The sequence below is a fragment of the Gigantopelta aegis genome, chromosome 1, assembly GCF_016097555.1.
Source record: "Gigantopelta aegis isolate Gae_Host chromosome 1, Gae_host_genome, whole genome shotgun sequence".
NCBI lineage: Eukaryota > Metazoa > Mollusca > Gastropoda > Neomphalida > Peltospiridae > Gigantopelta > Gigantopelta aegis.
In genome coordinates this window covers 21825745-21850501 of record NC_054699.1, presented here as the reverse complement: position 1 = coordinate 21850501, position 24757 = coordinate 21825745, and the positions used below count along the sequence as shown (strand labels likewise).

The 24757-nt window shown below is 38.0% G+C and overlaps 1 protein-coding gene across 12 annotated transcripts in view; it reads right to left on the bottom strand.

The window, feature by feature from the left end:
* Positions 1-24757, bottom strand: part of LOC121372108 (disks large homolog 2-like) — a 278624-nt gene that overhangs the window by 175709 nt on the left and 78158 nt on the right. For all 12 annotated transcript variants that reach the window (XM_041498440.1, XM_041498431.1, XM_041498374.1 and 9 more), the window contains one exon: positions 88-120. In XM_041498440.1, coding sequence (XP_041354374.1) covers positions 88-120 — 33 coding nt within the window. The remainder of the gene's footprint in view (positions 1-87; positions 121-24757) is intronic.

Genomic DNA, 24757 nt, shown 5'->3' with positions numbered 1-24757 from the left:
CAAGCACCTCGAGAGAGAACTTAACTGACTGAGCTAAATCCTGCACCAAGACAGAAAAGAAATTATAAACACAAAACAAATACTTACGAAATCAAAATCATCAGCTTCTGAGCCTTCAGGCTGTAAAAGACAAAAAGAAAAGAAAAAAAGAAATTAGTAACAACAATGTTCAATCTACTTATTCTTAATTAATAATCAGATGAAGATCTTCAGGGCTCAAAACTCGCCAAAAAGTATGGTGGCCCAAAAAATAATAATGGATGTTGGCAAATTATAATAAGAGAACCACGAGCAAGATTTGGATGTGGAATACAAATATTAATAGTGGCTCATATGTTATAGCTCTAAAGAAGATCGCCCACATATGGGCAAATAACACCTTTATTTTTTTTAATATTTAAGTCGCCCAAATGGGTCCTGCATCTTTATTAAAAAAAACCCCCAAAATCCCCCCAAAAATACAAAAAAAACCCACCAAACAATATTCCATCAATAAGTACAAGTTTGATTAACATTTGATATTTAAAATTTCTCTAAAAAGTAAAAAAACAAATGCATAAAATGTCCGACAACAAGAAATCCACAGCATTAAATGTCTCCCTTCCCATAAACCTTTTGGTGAACTGTGATGAACATTCAACTGTGCAACTATAAACCAAGTTTCATGTGGTGAATATTTTGTCTCAGGAATATGGTAAACGTGTTGCTGTCCATTCAACCTCTGCAGAAACTGCTACATGAACCTTAATGACTAAATGAACACCCAGTATAAGACACCACTAGAGCACATTGATTTGTTAATCATCAGCTATTGGATGTCAAACATTTAGTAATTCTGACATATAGTCTTAAAGAGGAAACCCGCTATATTTTATCATCAGTAGCAAGGGATCTTTTATATGTACTTTTCCAGACAGGAAAGCACATACCATGGCCTTTGACCAGTGTGGTGAACTTACAATGAGAAAAATCCCAAGCAGCTAAATGGATCCATCCTGTGAGGCAAGCACCTCAAACAGCAAGTAAATTTTAAAAATTAGTTTGTTTTGTTTAATGACACAACTAGAGCATTATCATCAGCTACTGAATGTCAAACATTTGATAATTCTGACATAGTCTTAGAGAGGAAACCAGATAAATTTTTTCATTAGTATCAGGGGATCTTTTATATGCACCATCCAACAGACAGGACAGCACATATCATAGCATTGAATATACCAGTCATGGTGCACTGGCTAGAACGAAAAATAGCCGTGACTGACCACGCATCAGGCCAGTGCTTTACCACTGGGCTAGGTCCCACCCTGTAAATCAATTTCCACTGAAAAAACAAGATCATGTCAGGCCCATAGAAACTAGGAGGCTGTGTGTATGTGTGTGTGTGTGCATGTGTGTGTGCATGCATGCGTGCATGCCCCCCCCCATCTCCCTCTTGAGGACGAAAATGTACTTTCTTGGGTATTATCTATGGCCCCTCTACAAAAGATTTTGCCCCTCCCCACCTCCATCATTCCTATAGGCCTGCATGTTTAATAATCATGTCTTGTGTTTGCTCCAGCCAGTGCACCACAACTGGTACACCAAAAGCTGTGGTATGTGCTATCCTGTCTATGAGATGGTGCATATAAAAGATTCCTTGCTGCTAATCGAAAAGAGTAGCCCATGAAGTGGCGACAGCGGGTTTCCTCCCTCAATATCTGTGTGGTCCTTAACCATATGTCTGATGCCATATAACTGTAAATAAACTGTGCTGAGTGCGTCTTTAAATAAAACATTTCCGTCCTTGTGTTTGCTGCCATTTTAACATGTCTTGTGTCTGTTAACACAGTTTTAAAAGGAACTACAGCAAATTTCGCTACTGGCTAAAAACATCATTTTCTTGCGTGTTAGTTTCAACAGCTGAAATGGGACTTCCTCTCTCTCTGCCCTTCAAAGGGTTTAAACATCGACGCATTGTCATACTAATCTTATATCATCAGGACAGGTGACACGCGCAGATATTTCATGTAACACTTTTTTTGGCAACTGCTTTCCACTTGACTGGCACTATAAAACTAATGAATGCTCTCTTCCAACCGGCTGCTAATGGCATTGGTATTAAGAAAGGCTATAAAGCGGGGGGAAATACGAATTGCAAGTGACAGAGTGGATTAGCTGAGTGGATAGACATGATTTTGGCGCATGTCACTGAGTTTGGTACAGGAAACGTGTTGATTGTTTTCAACTTAGTGATAGTGCATGGACGCACAATGCACGGTGTTACAGTATTTACTCAGTGCATTAGATATCATTATCTTGATTTGTAAAGTCTGTTTAAGATCCTGTAGGAATTCATGAGAGAGTGACAAATAGAGTGAGGGAGGGACGGACGGAGGGAGGGAGGGACTGAGGGGGAAGAGACAGAAAGAGAAAAATAAAAGGGTATTTGGAGTGACAAAGAGAAGTCTCAGAGAGAGAGAGAGAGAGAGAGAGAGAGAGAGAGAGAGAGAGAGAGAGAGAGAGAGAGAGAGAGAGAGAGAGAGAGAGAGGAGAGAGGAGAGAGAGGAGAGAGAGAGAGAGAGAGAGAGAGAGGGAGGGAGGGAGGGAGGGAGGGAGGGACTGAGGGGGAAGAGACAAAGAGAAAAATAAAAGGGTATTTGGAGTGACAAAGAGAAGTCTCAGAGAGGGAGAGGGAGAGGGAGAGGGGGAGGGGGAGGGGGAGGGGGAGGGGGAGAGGGAGAGGGAGAGGGAGAGACAGAGACAGAGAAAGAGAGAGAGACATTGAGAGAGACAGAGAGAGAGACAGACAGCCAGAGACAAAGAGATAGAGCATATCAAAGAGAGAGACAGACACGTGGCCAATAGATATAAACTTTAAGCAATCAATATACATGTAACTTTACAAAAATCTGGAATTTTTAGTTTTCTTTAAAATATAACTGATAAAAGGCAGGGGGATACACCGACACTAACGTTATATGTCTGCTAAATCATAAACCAGCAGCAATTTTCATCCATATAAACATGAAAGCCCTATTAATGAATTTCAAACTGTACGTGGTGGGTTTTGAATAATGGAAGCCTCGAAACACTGCCTCCCACCACTCTGTTTCGCAAGAGACCTGAGGGAGGATTACGTTTTGCCGACGAGTTTGATGTCGTGACTGTGTGGTGTGCGTGCACGTGATCTGTATTGATTTCTGTGTAACCACCATTTGCATGATCACTCAGGCTTATAGCAGAGGCAACAATTACACAAATTATCTACAGCATGAACACTGCCAAATATTGGTTAATTGTGCGTGAATATTACAGAATATTTGCAGCATCGTGCGTGAATATTACAGAATATTGCAGCATTATGCGTGAATATTACAGAATATTGCAGTATTGTGCATGAATATTACATAATATTGCAGCATTGTGTATGAATATTACAGAATATTGCAGCATTGTGCATGAATATTACAGAATATTACAGCATTGTGCTTGAATATTACAGAATATTGCAGCATTAATTTTGTGCATCAATATTATAGAATATTACAGTATGAATATTACATAATATTGCAGCATTGTGTATGAATATTACAGAATATTCAGCATTGTGCATGAATATTACAGAATATTACAGCATTGTGCTTGAATATTACAGAATATTGCAGCATTGTGCATCAATATTATAGAATATTACAGTATGAATATTACCGTATATCTTCGCCTATAAGTCGAATTTTTTTCACCCAAAAATTATTTTATAACTTGGGGGGTCGACTTATAAGAGGGTAAAAAAATATCACCAAAAAATATTACTGTTTTGGGGATTATTTTACAAGTTTTATTGTTGAAGTATGCCATGTATTTATACTCAAATATGTTAATTTGACACATTTATTTTTTATAACCTATTTTTTTTGGCATTAGAACGGTTTTGGTTATGCGACAAGGCGTACGATCTCACTCACATGCCAAGACAACAGTCCACTTAGTTAAATTAACAGTCATAACTAATAGTAAAAATGTAAACAATACTAACTACCTGTTGCCTGAGTTTATTTTGAAATCTGGTCACTGGCATTAATGGTTGTTCAAACAATGTTTTGGCGGTGATTAACTTCATGAATATTACTAAGCTTTCCCTTAAAATAGACTGATCTCTGCAGTTCACTTATCTAGAGCAATAGGGACACACATCATTTGGTACAAAAACCAGTGTACTTTCCAGAGTTATCCTCCTTACATGTATTAATATGGCGGCAAAACGTGATACTTTCAGTTTTATCGTAGTGATCTGTTGTCAGTGTTTATAAATAAAGTTGTTGTCTGTGCACAAAACCATCTGTACAGTGCCATACAGTAACAGTCAAACAGCTTTCACTCTCTGCTAAGGGAATATTTCGTTTTGATGCTATGTAATAATGATAGTTTGATTGGAATAGTCTGATCATATTGCGATGTACAAAACGTGAAAACCGAAGTTTGTAAAATAATTTTCTTTTGTTCAAATATTATTGTTCTCATGTGCTGAAAATAAGAAATATTTCAATATTTATAAGTAGTTTTTCATGGGTCGACTTATAAACGGGTCAATAAAAAAAATACGTTTTCAGGGCTTGAAATTAGGGACTCGACTTATAGCCGAGATCGACTTACAGGCGAAGATATACGGTACATAACATTGCAGCATTGTGCGTGAATATTACAGAATATTGCAGCATTGTAAATGAATAATATTGCAGCATTGTGTGTGAATATTACAGAATATTGCAGCATTGTGCATGAATATTACAGAATATTACAGTATGAATATTACAGAATATTACAGCATTGTGCGTGAATATTACAGAATATTGCAGCATTGTGTATCAACTCTACCAAATACTGGATTAATTATTAAAAATGACCTACAGCACTATGTATAGATAGGGGCGGTATTTAGCTCAGTCAGTTGAGTGCTTGCTTGAGGTGCTTGCGTCGTAGGATCGAACCACCTTGGTGAATCCATTCAACTAATTGTTTTTTTCACGTTCCAACGAGTGCACCACAACTAATCAAAGGCTATGATATGTCAGAAAACATTTTTTTCAGTATCACGTTGCGATTCGTTACGCAAGATTCAGAGATTGCTACACAATTTTAAAATATTAAACAATAGTTTCAAGTTTCACTTGACTAGAAATATCGCTTATAGATTTTGAAAACAGAATGTTCCCTGTCTGGTGAAAAGTGCATATAAAAGATCCCTTGTTGCATTAGGAAACATGTAGCAGGTTTGCTCTGATGACTAGATGTCAGAATTACCAAATGGTTGACATCCAATAGCCGATGATTAATTAAACAATGTGCTCTAGTTAATCAAAACAAACTTTAAACTTTATGTATAGATAATACCATATACCATTACAGAAATATTTGTACAGCATTGTACATGAACCTCTACTAAATGTTAGTTAACCACAAACAATTTTCTATAACACATTGCATGAACATTACCATACATAATTAAAGAAATATCTACGGCATGTGCATGAATTTTACTACAAAACATTGAAGACCTTTCAAAACATCATCTACAGCACTGGCCATGAATATTACCAGACACAAGTACAGAAATTCCTATAGGGTGTATACTACCTAATCAAATCCCATGGACGACAATAGTAAGGGGCCGTCCATAATTTTCAACATTTTCACGAGCGTACAAACTGTATGCGGGGGTGGGTGGGTGGTGGTGGGGGGGGTTATGGGGGAGGGGGTTATGGGGCCAGCGTACACTTTTTTTTGAAAATGAAAAATGTTGATTGACATTTTTCATTTGGGGATGTACACTTTTGGGGGGGGGGGGGGGGTCAAAAGTGTACGGTTTGTACACTTGTGAAAATGTTGAAAATTATGGACGGCCCCTAACATATGTGGCTAAAACTCCTACCTGTAGCGTATCAATCAACATAAACGCCACAGATATAAATACTACCACCCCTCACACTTAAAGTGAATCAGAAAAAATTGGGGGTCAAGCTACTCATTTCTGAAATAATGGGTAGCGTATATGACTACCCTAGTTCTGCACAAAATTAAAGTACTTTTTTTTGCAGGTACCCCATACGTTTCAAGCACAAGGCTACTTGACACAGTGGTACTAGATGAAATAAAATTGCTTATTTGTTTTACCCAGATGAAACTATTATTTCTTACAACCAACACACTCACATTTATTACCAATCACAGGTATTACCAATCAAGTTGGGTGCACCTCGAACTTTGACCCAGCCGGAAGTTATTTGGTTTAGTACTACATATAGCATTGTGCATGAATTCTACCAAATATCAGATAACTCAAACAATATCTACAGCACTATGCATGAATATTACCAAAAACAATTGCTAAAATTATCTACAGTATTATGTACTAGCTCTATCAAATACCAGTTAATCATCAAAATTATCTTCATTTCATTTCAACTTCTTTTCGTGCTTATATCCAATTAAGGTTTAAGCACACAGTCCTGGGCACACACCTCAGCTATCTGGGCTGTCTGTCCAGGACAGTGGGTTAGTTGTTAGTAGTTAGTGAGAGAGAAGAGGGTGTAATGGTCTTACACCTACCCACTGAGTCATTAAAACTCGCTCTGGGTGGGAGCCGGTACCGGGCTCCGAACCCTGTACCTACCAGCCTTATATCCGATGACTGAACCACGACACCACTGAGGCCGATAATGATCTTCAGCACTGTGCATGAATATTATTAATCACGGCTATCTGGGTGAGCAAAATATTTCGTCAAACTGTCTATTAAACTTAAAAAATTGCAAATATCAACAGTTATTTTCTAAAAAGAAAGGTCAAATATTACATGAAATTATTTTGCCAAATTAAAATAAAATTTGCCAGTTACTTTCAAAATCTGCAATTGGCGAATTTGGCGAGTGCCAGAGGTAGACCTGATCATATATGCAGCACTCTGAAACTTTTAAATGTGTGAAAACCATTTAATGAATTACCCCCCAAAGAAATTACATGTAATCCATACCAGTTTTTGTAACCCGATACAGCTTTGTATATAATTATGGTATCTAGATTTTATGTGCAAATTACAAATGAGTTATGCAAAACTAGATATGCGCAAGTACTACACAAATGGAACTACCATTCCAGAACGGTACCGGATGGTAATTATCGGATCGCTGTGAACCAAGCAGCTATTAGAATAGCCTTTTCTTCTAAGTGGTGGCATGTAGCTCAGTGGTACAGGAAGGAAGGAAGGAAATATTTTATTTAACACACACTCAACACATTTTATTTACGGTTATATGGTGTCAGACATATGGTTAAGGACCAAACAGATATTGATAGAGGAAACCCGTTGTCGCCACTTCATGGGATATTCATTTCGATTAGCAGCAAGGGATCTTTTATATGCACCATTCCACAGACAGGATAGTACATACCATGGCCTTTGTTACACCAGTTGTGGATCACTGGCTGGAACGAGAAATAGCCCAATGAGTCCACTGACGGGAATCGACCCTAGACCGACCGCGCATCAAGAGAACGCTTTACCACTAGGCTACGTCCCTTCCCCCTCAGTGGTACAGTGGTCACACAATCAATCACCCTCAACCGTAAATTGTTCTTTTTCCCCATCCCAACTAGTGCCCCATGACTGGTACATCAAAGGCTATGGTATGTACTGTCCTGTCTGTAGGATTGTACATAAACAATGTGCACCTAGATTGATACATCAAAGGCTATGGTATGTACTGTCCTGTCTATGGGAAAAAGTTAAAATGTGTTAGTTTTAACAACACCACTAGTGCACATTATTAGGCAATTCTAACACATATAGTCTTAGAAAGCAAACCTGCTGCATTTCTCCATTAGGAGCATGGGATCTTTTATATGAACTTAACGAAACAGAGCAGCACATACCATGAAATTTGATATACCAGTTGTGGTGAACTGGTTGGGATGGGGGAGGGGTGGGGGGGGGATATCAGAGAATGGGTCAACTGAGGTGATTCGATCCCAAGATGCAGGCACCTCAGGCGAGCAATCTATAGACCAAGCTAGATCCCTGTTACAGTGTTAGTAACCTCTAGCAAAAGCAGGTTTTACATCTTTCTCTCTACTGACCAAATGGTGAAACAACCATCTTAAGACACCAAATAGCCGCTACTTAAAATGTGCTGAACTGTCATTAAACAAATATTTCTTTCTTCCTTTCCTGCTAAAATACTAACTCAGTTGTGGAGCATTGATTCTCTTAATTAAAAGGATGAAATAAAAACACACAGAAGTAATAAGAATATTATAAACAGGAAGCTAATAACTTCATTTCATCTCTTCATCAGAAATGGCTAATACCGATAGAAGCAGGATGATGACATTATACCAGACAACAAACGCTAATAAAAAACAACCATATGACAAGGTTATGTTCATCAAAGTGATTACAAAACAATTGTCTTTGTTGGCTATACCGTGACTGTATAAAAGAAAAACAGAACCAAGATCAAAATAGCAAACATTATATATATTATGAGCATCAAGAGAATACTGTTATTAAATAAAAATCCTCACTGGGGAATTAATAATAAAAGTGAATTTAAACAAACTAAAAATACCGCAAAGAGCTGATAAGAAAACAATAAAACTACACTGATGGAAAGAAATAATGGAACACAGATTTTAGACCAAATTTAATTAACTGCTACCGTAGTAATGGCTGTATTTCATACAAACTTGTAAAGTGGAGTTGAATATCGGTAGTTCTAAATTGACTGCCTTTAACACAGTCAACTTCTGACACCATGGATTGAAGGTTTTGGTAGCAATCACTATTTAATAACTAATTTTGTTTATAATGCCAAAATTAAATTTACGACATCATTTTATATATATATATATATATATATATACTCGCGGAAAAAAGTTCCTGTGCACCAAATGATTGCATAGAGAATATAATTTACTTGAAATCTGGTTATAAAAAGTTCAGTAACTGAACGTGTAATCACTCCCGTCGATATTCCAGCAGTGTCCTGTCAATTGCACGAACTATTCATACTTTGTGATCACACGTTGCATTACTAGCATTCTTGGTCACGTGCTCCTGTTTGACGTCATTTTTCTTATCATTGGATTTTAAAACTATTGTATGGATTCTCATCACTCAGATTTTTTTTTTGTTGGTATCTGATCGTCGTCAGTGTGATGCCATGCCTCCCAGAAAATGGACTCCTTCGAACGATGGGTATGATTGAGGTTAGAACGGCACAAACGCTGTTGTTAGTAATTTTGGTATTCATTGGTGTTCATCAGAACACTATGCAATATCTGCGGAGATGTTCTCGACAGTTTAGGGGTACTAGGAATCATCTTCCATGTTTAGGGAGTCGATACGTGACGCCACGTCAGCAAATTGTCAGTATTAAGCAGGTGCACACATGGAATCATTTGGAAATAAATACGTTTAACATTCTAATGCATCTCTAAGTTAAGGCCAGTCAGTGAAAGAACTGAACGAAACCGATTAGGTGATAACAAAATACGACCATGACCGTACATCAGTACGTTGTTCTGTTACATCATCACCGACGGCGCATCAAACATTGTGTAGACAGTACTTCAGGTTCAGAAGGCAGGAGAGGATCACCGTACTTTTAACAGATCAATAGTACATCTATGTAAACCACAATATTTTTAAGTCCTACTGAAATTTTAATGATGCACAGGAACATTTTTCCGTGAGTATATAATGTTCATGACTGGTAATGCAAAAAAGATATTGGATGAATTTGGTTTTGCATAACCCACAAATGGTTTATGCAAATGTTTAATTCTTAGAGGCCTGTTTTAGATGGTTTGATTGGAGCTATTTTGAAAAATACCCCCCCCCCCCCCAAAAAAAAAAAACCCAAACAAAATAACAAACAAAAACATTGCTGTGACTAAAATACGCCCCACCCCACCCCAACAAAAAACCCCACAAGAGGGCAGACTTTGCTGTTTCATGTCCTAGACTAAGAGTAGGCCATGAAGTGGTGGCAGCAGTGGGTTTCCTCTTTCATCATCTGTATGGTCCTTAACCAGAAGTCTTATGCATATATAACCATAGATAAAAAACAAATGTGCCCAGTGTCAATAAATAAAACACTTTCTTTCTTCTGTGTACTAATCAGTTAAGACAAGAGGCGCCATCCTAACACCAGCTAGGGTCGAGACAAGACTGTCAACAGAGACTCATTAAAAATGGATGTCATCACGGAGAGACTAAGTGAAATCCCACCTACATGATGATCACCGCGGTGGTGCAGTAGACTGTTCATCATTAAAAAGAGTGAGAGAGAGAGTGAGTGAGTGAGTAAGTGAGAGAGAGTGAGAGAGAGACTGTTCATTAAAACAGAGACACGCCACAGATACTGAGGAAGCCAGCTGTGTGAAATCTCACTATATAACACCATCGTGATGCAATGGAACAGAACATCAAAGTATGGAGACATTAAGGAAACTAATATGTGAAATCTCACTGTAACACTATCGTGGCAGATCATCAAAGTGTGGAGACACTGGAGACAGTGAGACATGAAAAATGCACTACACAGCAGCTATGTGAAGTCTCACCAACACCATCAGTTATTTCAAACCTTGATGTTTAAGGGGAGCCCGAGCCATCCCTCCCACATCCCATGATGCTCCTGTGCCGAGTTCAAGGAGAGGACTTTTCGCTCCCCTTAGCATGTAAGTTTATGGTAATATCTTAAATGGTTCCCCATAATCTAAGTCAGGGGTGCCCTCAAATTGATAGAGAGAGAGAGAGAAAGAGAGAGAGAGAGAGAGAGAGAGAGAGAGAGAGAGAGAGAGAGAGAGAGAGAGAGAGAGAGAGAGAGAGAGAGAGAGAGAGAGAGAGAGAGAGAGAGAGAGAGAGAGAGACAGAGGCACTACTCTTACCAAAAAGAAAAGAAAATGATCACAAAAAGGGATCTTTTATGTGCACTGTCCCCTAGACAGAACAGTACATACCAGAAAAAAACATAATGCGTCCACCAAGAGGGTGTGATCCTGGGATCCAAGCTCCTCTGATACCGACTGAGTAAGATCTCTGCTGCTGATTATTATATAAAAAATTGTTTTGTTTAATGACACCACTAGAGCACATTGATTAATTAATCATCGGCTATTGGATGTCAAACATTTGGTAATCCTGACTGGTAGTCAACAGAGGAAACCCGCTATATTTTTCTTAATGCAGCAAGGGATCTTCACATAGACAGGACAGCACATACTACGGCCTTTGACCAGTTATGGTGCACTAGATGGAACAAGAAAAAAACTCAATCAGTTGAACTGAGGTGGTTTGATCTTGCGACGCAAGCACTCAATTGACCAAGCTCAATCCCATCCCCCCTGATTATCATAAAGCCATTAAGTGAAAATGCACAGACACCACTGTGCAACACAGACAGACTGGACATGAAACCAGCAAGTTATGTGACATCCACACGGAACAGTAAGTCAAAGATAAGCAGAATGACTCGAAACAACCAGAAAATACAGGACATAAAATTCAATCACATCATCTCCTGAAGACAGAAACATTTTAACAGACTGGAATAGACAGAGATAAAACATCTATGCTTTAATAAACATTAATATTTCAATGTAGTAGTGTTGGTATACAGGGTTTCTAGATTATGGTAGCCCCATTCCCATGGCTAGTGATATTCAATGTTGGGCTAGTAAATAACTACTATTGCCATGCCCGACGGCTAGTGAATTGTTTTTGTCAAATGCAGTTAAGTCTATTTTGTAAATATGAATACCCTGACCCCACCTCAACACCCCAATGTTAATGTTTTTAAGCTCTATCTTCCTCTTTAGGTGACATATCTGATTATTACTATTACTTAGTCAAATTGTATTAACTTAAAGTAAAGTAGGGCCAGTGAATTTTTAATCGTGGTTAGTAAATGTTTTAAATAACTGATCCCATGGCTAGTGGATTTCATAAAAATTCTGGAAGCCCTGGTATAACCACCCTCGGTGGTGTCGAGGTCATTTCAACTTATTTCCGTGCTTATATCCAATTAAGATTCATGCACGCTGTCCTGGGCACACACCTCAGCTATCTGGGCTGTCTGTCAAGCACAGTGGGTCAGTTGTTAATTGTTATTGGTTAGTGAGTGAGAAGAGTGTAGTGGCCTTACACCTACCCAATGACTTGTTAAAACTAGCTCTGGGTGGGAGCTGGTACCAGGCTGCGAACCCTGTACCTATCAGCCTTATGTCTGACGGCTTAAGCTGTATCCTAACCGGACGCGAGCGATTATTTTAGAAATCATTGATTTCAATTGCTGCATCCTAACCGCACGCGTCCGATGCGACATATAAATCTGTCGCGTCGCACGCGTGCAGTTAGGATGCAGCAATGGAAATCAATGATTTCTAAAATAATCGCTCGCGGCCGGTTAGGATACAGCTTTAACCACGACACCACTAAGGCCGGTCCCTGAACTATAATTCTCTTCTCAATTTCAGAAATGTCTCCCGTTCCCCGTATTTTCTGGCCTATTACACGCACTGGTGTATAAACCACACCCCTTGTTTTTAAACCAAATTCCGACCTTCGTCCATATATAAACTGCTCCTTTAAATAAGCCGCAGTTAAAATAAAGCCACAAACTTAATTACAGTTAATTATTGTTTGTATTTAATAATACTAAAGAGATCCATTCTCCCAGGTACTCTGATTATGTGATTTTAATTCCCAAGCTTCGTATTGAACTTAAATTCTGATATATTAATTAAAAATATTACAAACAGGTAACAGACAGAGGCGTTAAAGATATCAAGAAACTGTTTTCATGTCATTGTTAAGGTCCGGCTTTTGCAATTGGCCGTAAATGGCCATGACATTGTAATTGTGTCACGTGACATTGTTTAAGCTGCCACTGGCTTTTTATCTGCAGTATTGAACATGCACGTGGAGTGGGTTTGGTACAAACTATAACAACATTACTTTGTATAATATGAGGCGAATTACTTCATTTTAAAACATCAGACAAACACATCTGATGCACTACTGACAATAAATGTTACAGAAATCAAACTAAGAAAGTTCGATGACGAGTCCATTTTTGAAACTGCAAGTATAACAATACACAAGTGTTGTATTGTTTCTAGCCTGACTAGACTATTAATAAAGAGCCATTCCATCGTAATACTTCAGTCCCAGTCATTTCATATGCTATATTATTATTATGAGAATGAAAAAAAAAGGGTGTGGTTTATATGCACAGCAGTTACCGTAAAATTCATAAATAAAGTGCAATGTTTTATAAATCGCACCTTGCAATTCACAGTAAAAAAAAAAGTAGCGGCTTATATGCCGAAAAATACGATACTCTCTCATTTTCAACAGCTGCTATTAATAGTTCTGTGATTACTGTCTTTTGTTATGATATACATTCAGACTGCATTCGTGCTGGATGTATGTCGAGTCTGATTAATATACACAATGAAAGATGTGTATTGATTTTTGCTATCTATACAGACAGAGTAATATTCATATTCAGTGTGTGAAGTGTTTGTTCGACTGCATAATAGAAGTGTAATATCCATCGTAGGATTACAATACAAGCAGTGTCATGTTCATACACTGTTCATTAAGTCCGCGTACCTTACAAATATGTTCCATGTTCTGTCCATGAAGTTTCATGACCTAAGGCTGGGTTGCCATAGAAATTAACTGTTCATGTGTCATTATTAACATTTGACAATTTCAGGGGTGGGAATTGGTGAATTGTAAAAAAGAGGAAATCTAGAGGGGTTCCGGAAATTCTTGAAATCCTAGGTTAAAATCTGTGCCATCTGACACATTTTGGAGGAAAGGATGATTAAAATGCAAGGAAACGCAATGTTCCATGAGAGGAAAACAGTGGATCCGAGAATTCCCACCCCTGCAATTTACTTTCATGACGGTTTTCACCAAGTTCATGTAAACTGCACTAATTTATCACTTCCCAGCATACTTATAAATTAGAAAGTGAAAATGTGCTTGAAAATACCAACTACTATAGTGTTTACTATAGTTTATTTTAGAACTTTTTTTTAGCAAGATTTTTAGCATATGAACTGTGGGGGGAGGGGAGAGGGGAGAGGAGGGACCGCCTGCACTAGCAGGTGCAAGTGAGCACCGGCAGCCCGATCAAATCGGTAGCAGGCGAGTGGTGGTGGTGGTGGTGGTGCTATGGAATTTGAATGGAGCAGTTAAATGCCAAAGAGAAAAGGGTGCGCAATTTTGATTGAGGGAATTTGGCGCAATTTTGAACGGTTGGTCGAAAGGTACTTGGTGATGCCTTGACCAGAAGCGGTCAGGCCCTTTATAAGGGCTCTAAGGACTTAATGAACAATTCATATGCTAAATGAAGGTGTTAAGTTTGTTTTTAAAGTTTGTTTTTGTTTAATGACACCACTAGAGTGAAGGTGTAAAATGACATGTGAATGCCAAAGGAACATGCACTTTACAAATGACTTGTTCGTTCTTCTGTTCACACGTGGATAGTGCAACATGAATCGTGACTAGTGAAAAGTGAACATCTATAGAAACCCAGCCTTATAAACATGTTCATGTACTGTTCACTTAGTTAACTAACATCTTACATTCATGTTCATGTACTGTTCACTTAGTTAACTAACATCTTACATATATCCATGTACTAGTTGTTCGAATAATGTATCTTACATACACGAACATAAACTATTCATTAGGTGAACTAATGGATGATACCTGTTTATGTACAGTTCTCTTTATTAGCTAACATCTTACAAATTCATGTAATTAACTAATATTTTATAAATATGTTCATTAGGTGAACTAATGGATGTTACTTGTTTGTGTACTGTGTTCACTGTTCACTTAATTAGCCAACATGTTACAAATTCATGTAGTTAACTAATATTTTACATACATGTTCATTAGGTGAACTAATACCGTATTTGACCGGAAATAAGCACAGGGGGCCAAGACAACTCATTGTGAGCTTAGCATGGGGTGGGCTTATTCCCAGACAAGGGGCCAGTTTTGTTGAAAAAACCCAAAAAACAATCAGTAGCACATCTATTGATTAGTGTTCCATTTGTTATTAATAAATAATAATTGTTTATTAATTTTTTTTATTTTTTTTATCAGAAACACACCTTCTATGTTAAAATTACGTAAGTGCTGTTTATTTACATCCAAAATTTAATGTCGAGAAGACTTAAAACAACAGCAATTAACAACAAACTCAATAGCGTATACACACGTTTCTGACACAGGCAGCCAGCTAACACTAAAAAGAATTGTCAATCTAGGTCATTGTTCTTAGCCAATCAGCATAAGGTATTTGCCTAATTAGCATTAACTGCGGACCCAGTGTGGTGGTAAAAAAAACCCAATACTTGCTGCTGGTAATAACATGGTACTTGGTGATGCCTTGACCAGAAGCGGTCAGGCCCTTTATAAGGGGGGAACCTAGGAGACACCACAGCATCGTAAAGGTCTAAAATGAACAAGCTACTCTCGATTCACTAATATCAAAACCTATATTAGCTCGGCCATTTACCTTTCGACTGACCGTTAAAAATTGCGCCAAATTCCCTCAATCAAAATTGCTAATTTCCGGTCAAATACGGTACTTGTTCATGTATTGTTCACTAAATTAGCTAACATCTTACAAATTTGTGTAGTAAACTAATATTTTACATACATGTTCATGTACTGTTCATTAGGTAAGACTAACACTTTAAATTCATGTGAACAGCCAATCGGTTATGTGGTGATCCTATTAAAAAAAAACATCCACAAAAGCATAAAAAACACAGTGAAAATAGTGTGACACACTTCTGAGTGCAACAGATCAGTGTCCTATTAAATTAATATGGCCACAGGTACCGTAACTGTAGTTCACTGTCTCCGTGTGATCCAACAAATTTAGAGACAGAAATAGACGGAACACGTACGACACGCTTTCATGTGATGACAGTCTATATCGTCCTCAGACTAATCTGCCCACAGGTCCCCCGATTATATACACTGACAATCTATTATCTGATCCCTTAAAATCAGAAGAAAAAAAAAAGAGAGAAAAAAAAAAAAAGAGAGAGAAAAAAAAGAGAGAGACACATCAGAAATTGTGTGACATTCTTACAGTCATCTGCCACAGGTCATCTGGCCAAGGTGGCGCAGTGGTTAAGCCATTGGACTACAGGCTGGTAGGTACACGGTTCGCAGCCCAGTACTGGCTCCAACCCAGTAACCCACTGTCCTGGACAGACAGTCCAGATAGCTGAGGTGTGTGCCCAGGAAAACATGCTTGAACCTTAATTGGATATAAGCACGAAAATAAGTTGAGATGAAATGAATGTCACAGGTCCCCAATTATACATGTAGTCACATAGTCACAGTATGTTAAGGCTGTTCCACAGTAATATGGGAGGAAGCAGGGAATGAGACGCATAATTATTATACGCCTGATCGACACTACTGTATAAAAAAAAAAAAAAAAAAAAAAAAAAAAAAAATTCAATAGTTTTTTTTCTTGAATATATAAAAATTGTATTTCTGACCCCCCCACCCCACCCCCCAAACCCCATCATTTGATAGATTTGGGATAGCTCATATGTAATGCTATAAAATTAGGACCAATCAAAAATTTATTATACAGGGTAAGGTGGATTGATGCATTGTAAGCGTTATTTTCATACCTGAAGGTAGAAAAACCACAAAAATTGCACCTTGCACTCCCCTACCATATGAAGAGTGGGATATAGCCCAGTGGTAAAGTGCTTGCTTGATGCGTCGTCGGTCTAGGATAGATTCCCATCAGTGAGACTATTGGACTATTTCTTGTTCCAGCCAGGACACCCATGATTGGCATATCAAAGGTCGTGGTATGTGCTATCTTGTCTGCTGAATTGTGCATACAGAAGATCCCTTGCTACTAATGGAAAAATGTAGTGGGTTTACTTAAGACTATATGTCAAAATTACCAAATGTTTTACATCCAATAGCCAATGATTAATAAATCAATGTGCTCTAGTGGTGTCATTAAACAAAATATGATGGATTTTGGAACAGCCCTTATTTTGGACAGTCAGGCTATGAATCTAAATACAAATGTGGATGGGAAATCGTGTGACCCACTTCTGTGTGATAACGGTCAGTATTCTGTGTGTGCGATAACAGCCGTATCCTCTAGAACAATGTACCCAATGGAGCGGTAATTTCCTCTCGGTGTCTCCACAACACTAATGGATGGCCCACTCTCCAAAGACCCTGACTCCGAGTGATGGCAAGTCACCGGGGGAAACAGCGAGTATCATACCAACGTACATGATGGAGTGCAAACTTCATTATCCAGCCATTTCTATGCCATACATTATGCAGCGACACACAATATCTACACTTCACACATGGAAAATAATTACTACTGCGGTATCGGCGACACCAAAAATGCCCCCCAGACTTGTTTTTAATACAAAAACTCCTTCGTGTGCAAGGATCATTCATAATTATCAATAGATTCAATAGTGTACAAACCCTATGCTATGGGGTAGGGGAATTAATTCCAGCAACTCTTTAAAAAAAGAAGATAATTAAAATGTCCTTTTCAAAATAAACAAGGACTAAAAGAGAATTTACCGTATCGTTGCACAATAAACACCAATTTTAAAGATTTATTAAAAGTAATTTTTTTGTTCATGTTTTTTATATTAGCATTTCATCTGATTAAATTGTAGTTTAGTTTGATAATTATTTGCAACTAATTTTTTTTCTTCAAAGTTTGAAAGTTGAGTGAACCACATCAGTGTTTCTGCCAGAAAGACATTTCTGGGTATGGTGCTATGGAACTGAATCCAACCACAGTCAGCAGGGGGTATGGGGGGCCTCCCCCAGAAAGAAAATGTGTGAAGTTTAGGGTTAGGGTTAAGAAAATCATACAGTAATGATAGGAGTAATTAATATTGTCCAAAACCCCCCAAAATCTGCCAAATTTTTTGTTATGGCACCATACCCGTTTTACCCTCTGGCAGAAACCTGTACATGTAGCACAGAAAAAAACAAGAGGAACTTTCCATGAGTTTTGTATAACACAATCTTGGTCTGTAATAATGGAATCATTATTAGTATTATGCATACAGGTACAATAATATATAGGATTTATTTCTATGCAGATAAAAAAAAAAAAATGGATCTTGCAAACTATAGGTATTCAAAGCAGCTATGAAAACCATTAAACAAAATAACCAATGCCATTTAGAACAGGGTTCTTACACTTGAAAAAACATAAAAAGTCCAGGACATTTCTAGGATATTAAAAAAAAATTCCAGGACATGAAATGTTCAATCAACAAATTGTTGTCTGAATTTAGACAGGTTATGAGGACAACAAAAGTAAAGGTGTGAAAAAAATAAACCACCAAAATTTTGGGACTAAATTTCTAAAACATTTCCAGGACACAATAAAATTTAATGCTTTTTCCAAGACATTCCAGGCCTGGATTTTAAAATCACAAAATTAAAGGACATTCCGGGATTTCCAGGGGGTGCAAGAATCCTGTAGAAATGTGATTTCTATAAATTATTTACAAACCAAAGTAATCAGACTAGAAACAATTATATGGGAAATAAGACCCTAGCAAATTGGTTACTAGAAAAGGCAAGGGGTGTTGTGCTCTTTTTTTAATAACAACCACAACAGTGTTTAATCAGTGACTATTAGAAAAGGGGTGGGACGTAACCAAGAGATAAAGCACTTGCTTGATATGCAATCGGTTTGGGATCGATCACTGGGTTATTTCTCGCTCTAGCCAGTGCACCATGATTGGTATACCAAAGGAAGTGGTATGTTCTCTTCTGTCTGTGGGATGGTGCATATAAAAGATCCCTTGCCATTAAATAAAAATGTAGCTGGTTTCGTCTCTAAGACTGTATGTCAAAATTACCAAATATTTGATGCTCAATAGCCGATGATTAATAAATCTGTGCTCTAGTGGTGTCATTAAACAAAAGAAACTTTTAACTATTAAAAAAGAAAAGGATTGGGTTTTTGGTGTGTTTTTTTAATAACAACCACAACAGTGTTTAATTAGTGGCTGTTAAAAATGGAAAGGAATGTGTTTGTTTTTTCAGTAACATCCAGGAAAGTGTTTAATCAATAGCTATTAGGAATGAAAAGATACAAGCTTTTTTTTTTATAACACCTACTACACTGATTAATCAGTGATTGTTCGAAAAGGAATTATTTCTATTTAGATACCCCAATACATAGTTTTTAATTAAGGTCGATGACAGTCACTTTTCACTTCTTCTTTTTTATAACACCTACTACACTGATTAATCAGTGATTGTTCGAAAAGGAATTATTTCTATTTAGATACCCCAATACATAGTTTTTAATTAAGGTCGATGACAGTCACTTTTCACTTCTTCTTTTTTATAACACCTAGTACACTGATTAATCAGTGATTGTTCGAAAAGGAATTATTTCTATTTAGATACCCCAATACATAGTTTTTAATTAAGGTCGATGACAGTCACTTTTCACTTCTTCTTTTTATAACACCTACTACACTGATTAATCAGTGATTGTTCGAAAAGGAATTATTTCTATTTAGATACCCCAATACATAGTTTTTAATTAAGGTCGATGACAGTCACTTTTCACTTCTTCTTTTTTATAACACCTACTACACTGATTAATCAGTGATTGTTCGAAAAGGAATTATTTCTATTTAGATACCCCAATACATAGTTTTTAATTAAGGTCGATGACAGTCACTTTTCACTTCTTCTTTTTTATAACACCTAGTACACTGATTAATCAGTGATTGTTCGAAAAGGAATTATTTCTATTTAGATACCCCAATACATAGTTTTTAATTAAGGTCGATGACAGTCACTTTTCACTTCTTCTTTTTTATAACACCTAGTACATTGATTAATCAGTGATTGTTCGAAAAGGAATTATTTCTATTTAGATACCCTAATACATAGTTTAATTAAGGTCGATGACAGTCACTTTTCCCCATCATTCTACACTGAGCTGACAATGCTGTTTACAGGTCGATATGTTTTACCAACATTTACCAATCAGTAGCAAGGCATATTTTATATGCATTCTCATAGACAGAACAGCACATACCATAGCCTTACTGGATCAAGTAGAGAAAACCTAAATATTTGAAGATACCATTTTATATCCATTCATGAATACAGACAGGAAAACCCCAAATAGGAGAATGGGTTCACAGAGTTGATTTGATTCTACGATGCAAGCACCTCAAGCGATCGCTCTATCTACTGAGCTAGATCCTGCCCACTGTAGGAAACTGACTGCCATCAAACAGGTTTGTCTTGGCCTATCAGGGTGTATACTACCAAATCAAATCCCATAGACGACAATAGTAACATATGCGGCTAAAACTCCTACCTGCAACGTATCAACCAACATAAACGCCACGGATATAAATACTACCACCCCTTACACTTAAAGTGAATCAGAAAAAAATGGGGGTCAAGCTGCTCGTTTCTGAGATAACGGGTAGCGTCTATGACTACCCTAGTTTCGCACAAAATGTGAGTACTTTTTTTTTGCAGGTACCCCATACATGTTTCAAGCACAAGGCTACTTGACACATTGGTACTAGATGAAATAAAATTGCACATTTATTTTACCCAGATGAAACTATTATTTTTTACAACCAACACACTCACATTTATAACCAATCACAGGACTTGTGGTGTTCACTTCTCTATCAAAAGTTTGGTGCACCTCGAACTTTGACCCAGCCGGAAGTTATTTGGTATAGTACTACCATCACACCTCTGATAAATGCTGTATTGATTCTACGACACAAGCACCTTAAGCGATCGCACTACCAACTGAGCTAGATCCCACTCCCCTGTAAGAAACTAACTGCCACCATACAGGTTTGTCTTGTCACCACCACACAGGGTTTTCTTGTAGCATCCACAAAGGTTTTTCTTGTCACCACACAGGTTTTTCTTGTAGCATCCACAAAGGTTTTTCTTGTCGCCACCACAGGTTTTTCTTGTAGCATCCACATAGATTTTTCTTGACGCCACCACACAGATTTTTCTTGTAGCACCGGCCTTGGTGGTGTCGTGGCAGGTCATCGGTCTACAGGCTGGTAGGTACTGGGTTCGGATCCCAGTCGAGGCATGGGATTTTTAATCCAGATACCGACTCCAAACCCTGAGTGAGTGCTCTGCAAGACTCAATGGGTAGGTGTAAACCACTTGCACCGACCAGTGATCCATAACTGGTTCAACAAAGGCCATGGTTTGTGCTATCCTGCCTGTGGGAAGCCCAAATAAAAGATCCCTTGCTGCCAATCGGAAGAGTAGCCCATGTAGTGGCGACAGTGGGTTTCCTCTCAAAATATGTGTAGTCCTTAACCATATGTCTGACGCCATATAACCGTAAATAAAATGTGTTGAGTGCGTCGTTAAATAAAACACTTCTTTCTTTCTTTCTTGTAGCATCCACACAGGTTTTTCTTGTTGCCACCACACAGGTTTTTCTTGTAGCATCCACATAGATTTTTCTTGTCATCACCACACAGATTTTTCTTGTAGCATCCACACAGGTTTTTCTTGTCGCCACCACCACACAGATTTTTCTTGTAGCATCCACAGTTTTTTCTTGTAGCATCCACACAGGTTTTTCTTGTAGCATCCACACATAATTTCTTGTCCAATTACACCTCTGATGAGCATTGTACTTCTGAGCACACCAAGAATAAATGCTATTTATTTACTCCCTCCCCCGCCATCCCTCCAAATGGTTTTTCTTCTTCTACCAACCATAATGTACTGATTGAAAGAAATAAATGTTATTTATTTACTCCCTCCCCCACCATCCCTCCAAATGGTTTTTCTTCTTCTACCAACCATAATGTACTGATTGAAAGAAATAAAAGAACACAAAACAAATATTGACTGCAACAATGATCCACAATATTGGTTAACCGTATTTCTAAATCGCATCATTACATCTTGATTCATGACCATATTTTTTATAAACTTTTCCATTAGTAGAAAGATCTTTAATATGCAGCTATCCCACAGACATGATAGCACATATACATGGCTTTTGATATACCAGTCGTGGTGCACTGGCTGGAATAAAAAATAGCCCAATGAACCTCCCGAAGACGATCGATCCTAGACCAACCATGCATAAGGCAAGTGATTTATCACTGAGCTACATCCTGTACCCCCCCCCCCCCCCCCCATATAAAACAAAGATTGACTGAAACCAAATGCCTGATCCACAGTACTGGGAAGTAACTATATTACTGGCAGTAAATCCCATAGTACCGACATTTAATACCACATTATACCTTGATTCTCTGGATTTCAAACCGGCATTAACTACTCTAGTGGTGAATTAAATTTTATCTCGAATACCATGTGTTCCCTAATTTCGTTTCTTCAGTATATTACTCTGACTAGTATATTACGTAACTACAGTCTTTGTCATGAACAAAATCAAGGCGAGCTGAACATCACTCAACTCTCCTGAAAAGGTGCTAGGAAAACAGTCACACAAAACAAAGAACTACATGTACAATGAAAACCATACACCCAAAAGCCATGGGGACGGGATGTAGCTCAGTGGTACAGTGCTTGCCTGATGCAAGATCGATCTAGGATCGATTCCAGTCAGTGGACCCATTCGACTATTTCTGTTCCGGGGCAGGATGTAGCCCAGTGGTAAAGCGCTCGCTCGATGCGCGGTCGATCTAGGATCGATTCCCGTCAGTGTACCCATTGGCCTATTTCTCGTTCCAGCCAGTGCTCCACTACTGGTGTAATGAAGTCCATGGTATGTACTATCCTGTCTGTGGGATGGTGAATATAAAAGATCCCTTGCTGCTAATAAAAAAGTGTAGCCCATGAAGTGGTGACAGTGGGTTTCCTCTCTTAATATCTGTGTGGTCCTTAGCCATATAACCATAAATAAAATGTGTTGAGTGGGTCGTTAAATAAAACATTTCCTTCCTTCCAGTTAGTGCTCCACAACTGATGTAACAAAGGCTGTGGTATGTACTATCCTGTCTGTGGGATGGTGGATATAAAAGATCTCTTGCTGCTAATCAAAAAGAATAGCCTATGTAGTGGTGACAGGGGTTTCCTCTCTCAATATCTGTGTGGTCCTTAACCATATATCTGACGCCATATAACCGTAAATAAAATGTGTTGAGTGTGTTGTTAAATAAAACAGTTCCTTACTTCCTTCCATTCAGTGCTCCACAACTGGTGTAACAAATGCGGTGGTATGTACTATCCTGTCTGTGGGATGGTGCATATAAAAGATCCTTTGCTGCTAATCGAAAAGAGTAGTCTATGAAGTGGCGACAGCGGGTTTCCTCTCTCAAAATCTGTGTAGTCCTTAATCATATATCCGACGCCACATAACCGTAAATAAAATGTGTTGAGTGTGTTGTTAAATAAAAAATTTCCTTCTTTCTTTCCTTCCTTCCCAATAGCTGATGTATTCTTGTGCTGGGCTGATGTTAAAACATTTATTCATTCGTGCTACCAAAACCCTGATCCACAGTATCGGGAATTTAACCATGTTACTGGCAGTAAATCCCACAGTACCGACATTTAATACCACATTACACCTTGATTCTCCGGGTTTCAAATAGGCATTAACTACTCCAGTGGTGAATTAAATTTTATCTCGAACACCACATATTCCTTCATTTCTTTCCATCATTACTACATGTAAATTTTACAGAAGATAGTTCATTCCAGAACAGATCATGTGGCGGAAGCGTAGAAAGAAAAAATAATGAAAAGTTTTTACTTATTGACGCACTCAACACGGTTATATAGCGTCGAACATATGGTTAAAGTTAAAGTTTGTCTTGTTTAACGACACCACTAGAGAACATTGACTTATTAACCATTGGCAATTGGATGTCAAACATTTGGTAATTTTGACATATCGTCTTAGAAAGGAAACCCACTACATGTTTTAATTAGTTACAAGGGATCTTTTATATGCACCATCCCACAGACAGGATAGCACATACCATGGCCTTTGATGTACACTGGTTGGAGCGAGAAACAGCGCAATGGGCCCACTGATGGGGATCGATCCCAAACCGATCGCGCATCAAGCGAGCACTGTACCACTGGGCTACGCCTTGCCCCTAACATATGGTTAGGGACCACACATAATGAAAGTGGAAACCCGCTGCCACCACTCCACTGGCTACTCTTTTTGATTAGCAGAAATGGATCTTTTATAGGCACAGTCTCAGAAAGGATATTCTTGCCAAATGGACTGAATTAGCCATCTTCACAGACAGGACATTACATACCAGACTTATTTAAGATCGATCAGACAGTGCCAGGTATACTCTTTACCACTGGGTTAAGTCCTGCCCACTGATAGAAGCTGGAGACATGATAATTATTAGTTTGTCTAGTGGGTCTGTTGCACTTTTATTTCTATACATACAGTTGAATCTGTGTTAAGCATCCATGTTCAAGACTGGTGGATGCTTAACACAGGTCACTTTATAATGAAAAATAGAAAATTTGGGAGAATAAAAATGTGGTATCTTATTATAGGTGGCTGCTTAATACAGGTGGCCATTAGAGCAGGTTTGATTGTACTTGGGTTAAAGAAAGAAATGTTTTATTTAACGACGCACTCAACACATTTTATTTACGGTTATATGGCGTCAGACATAT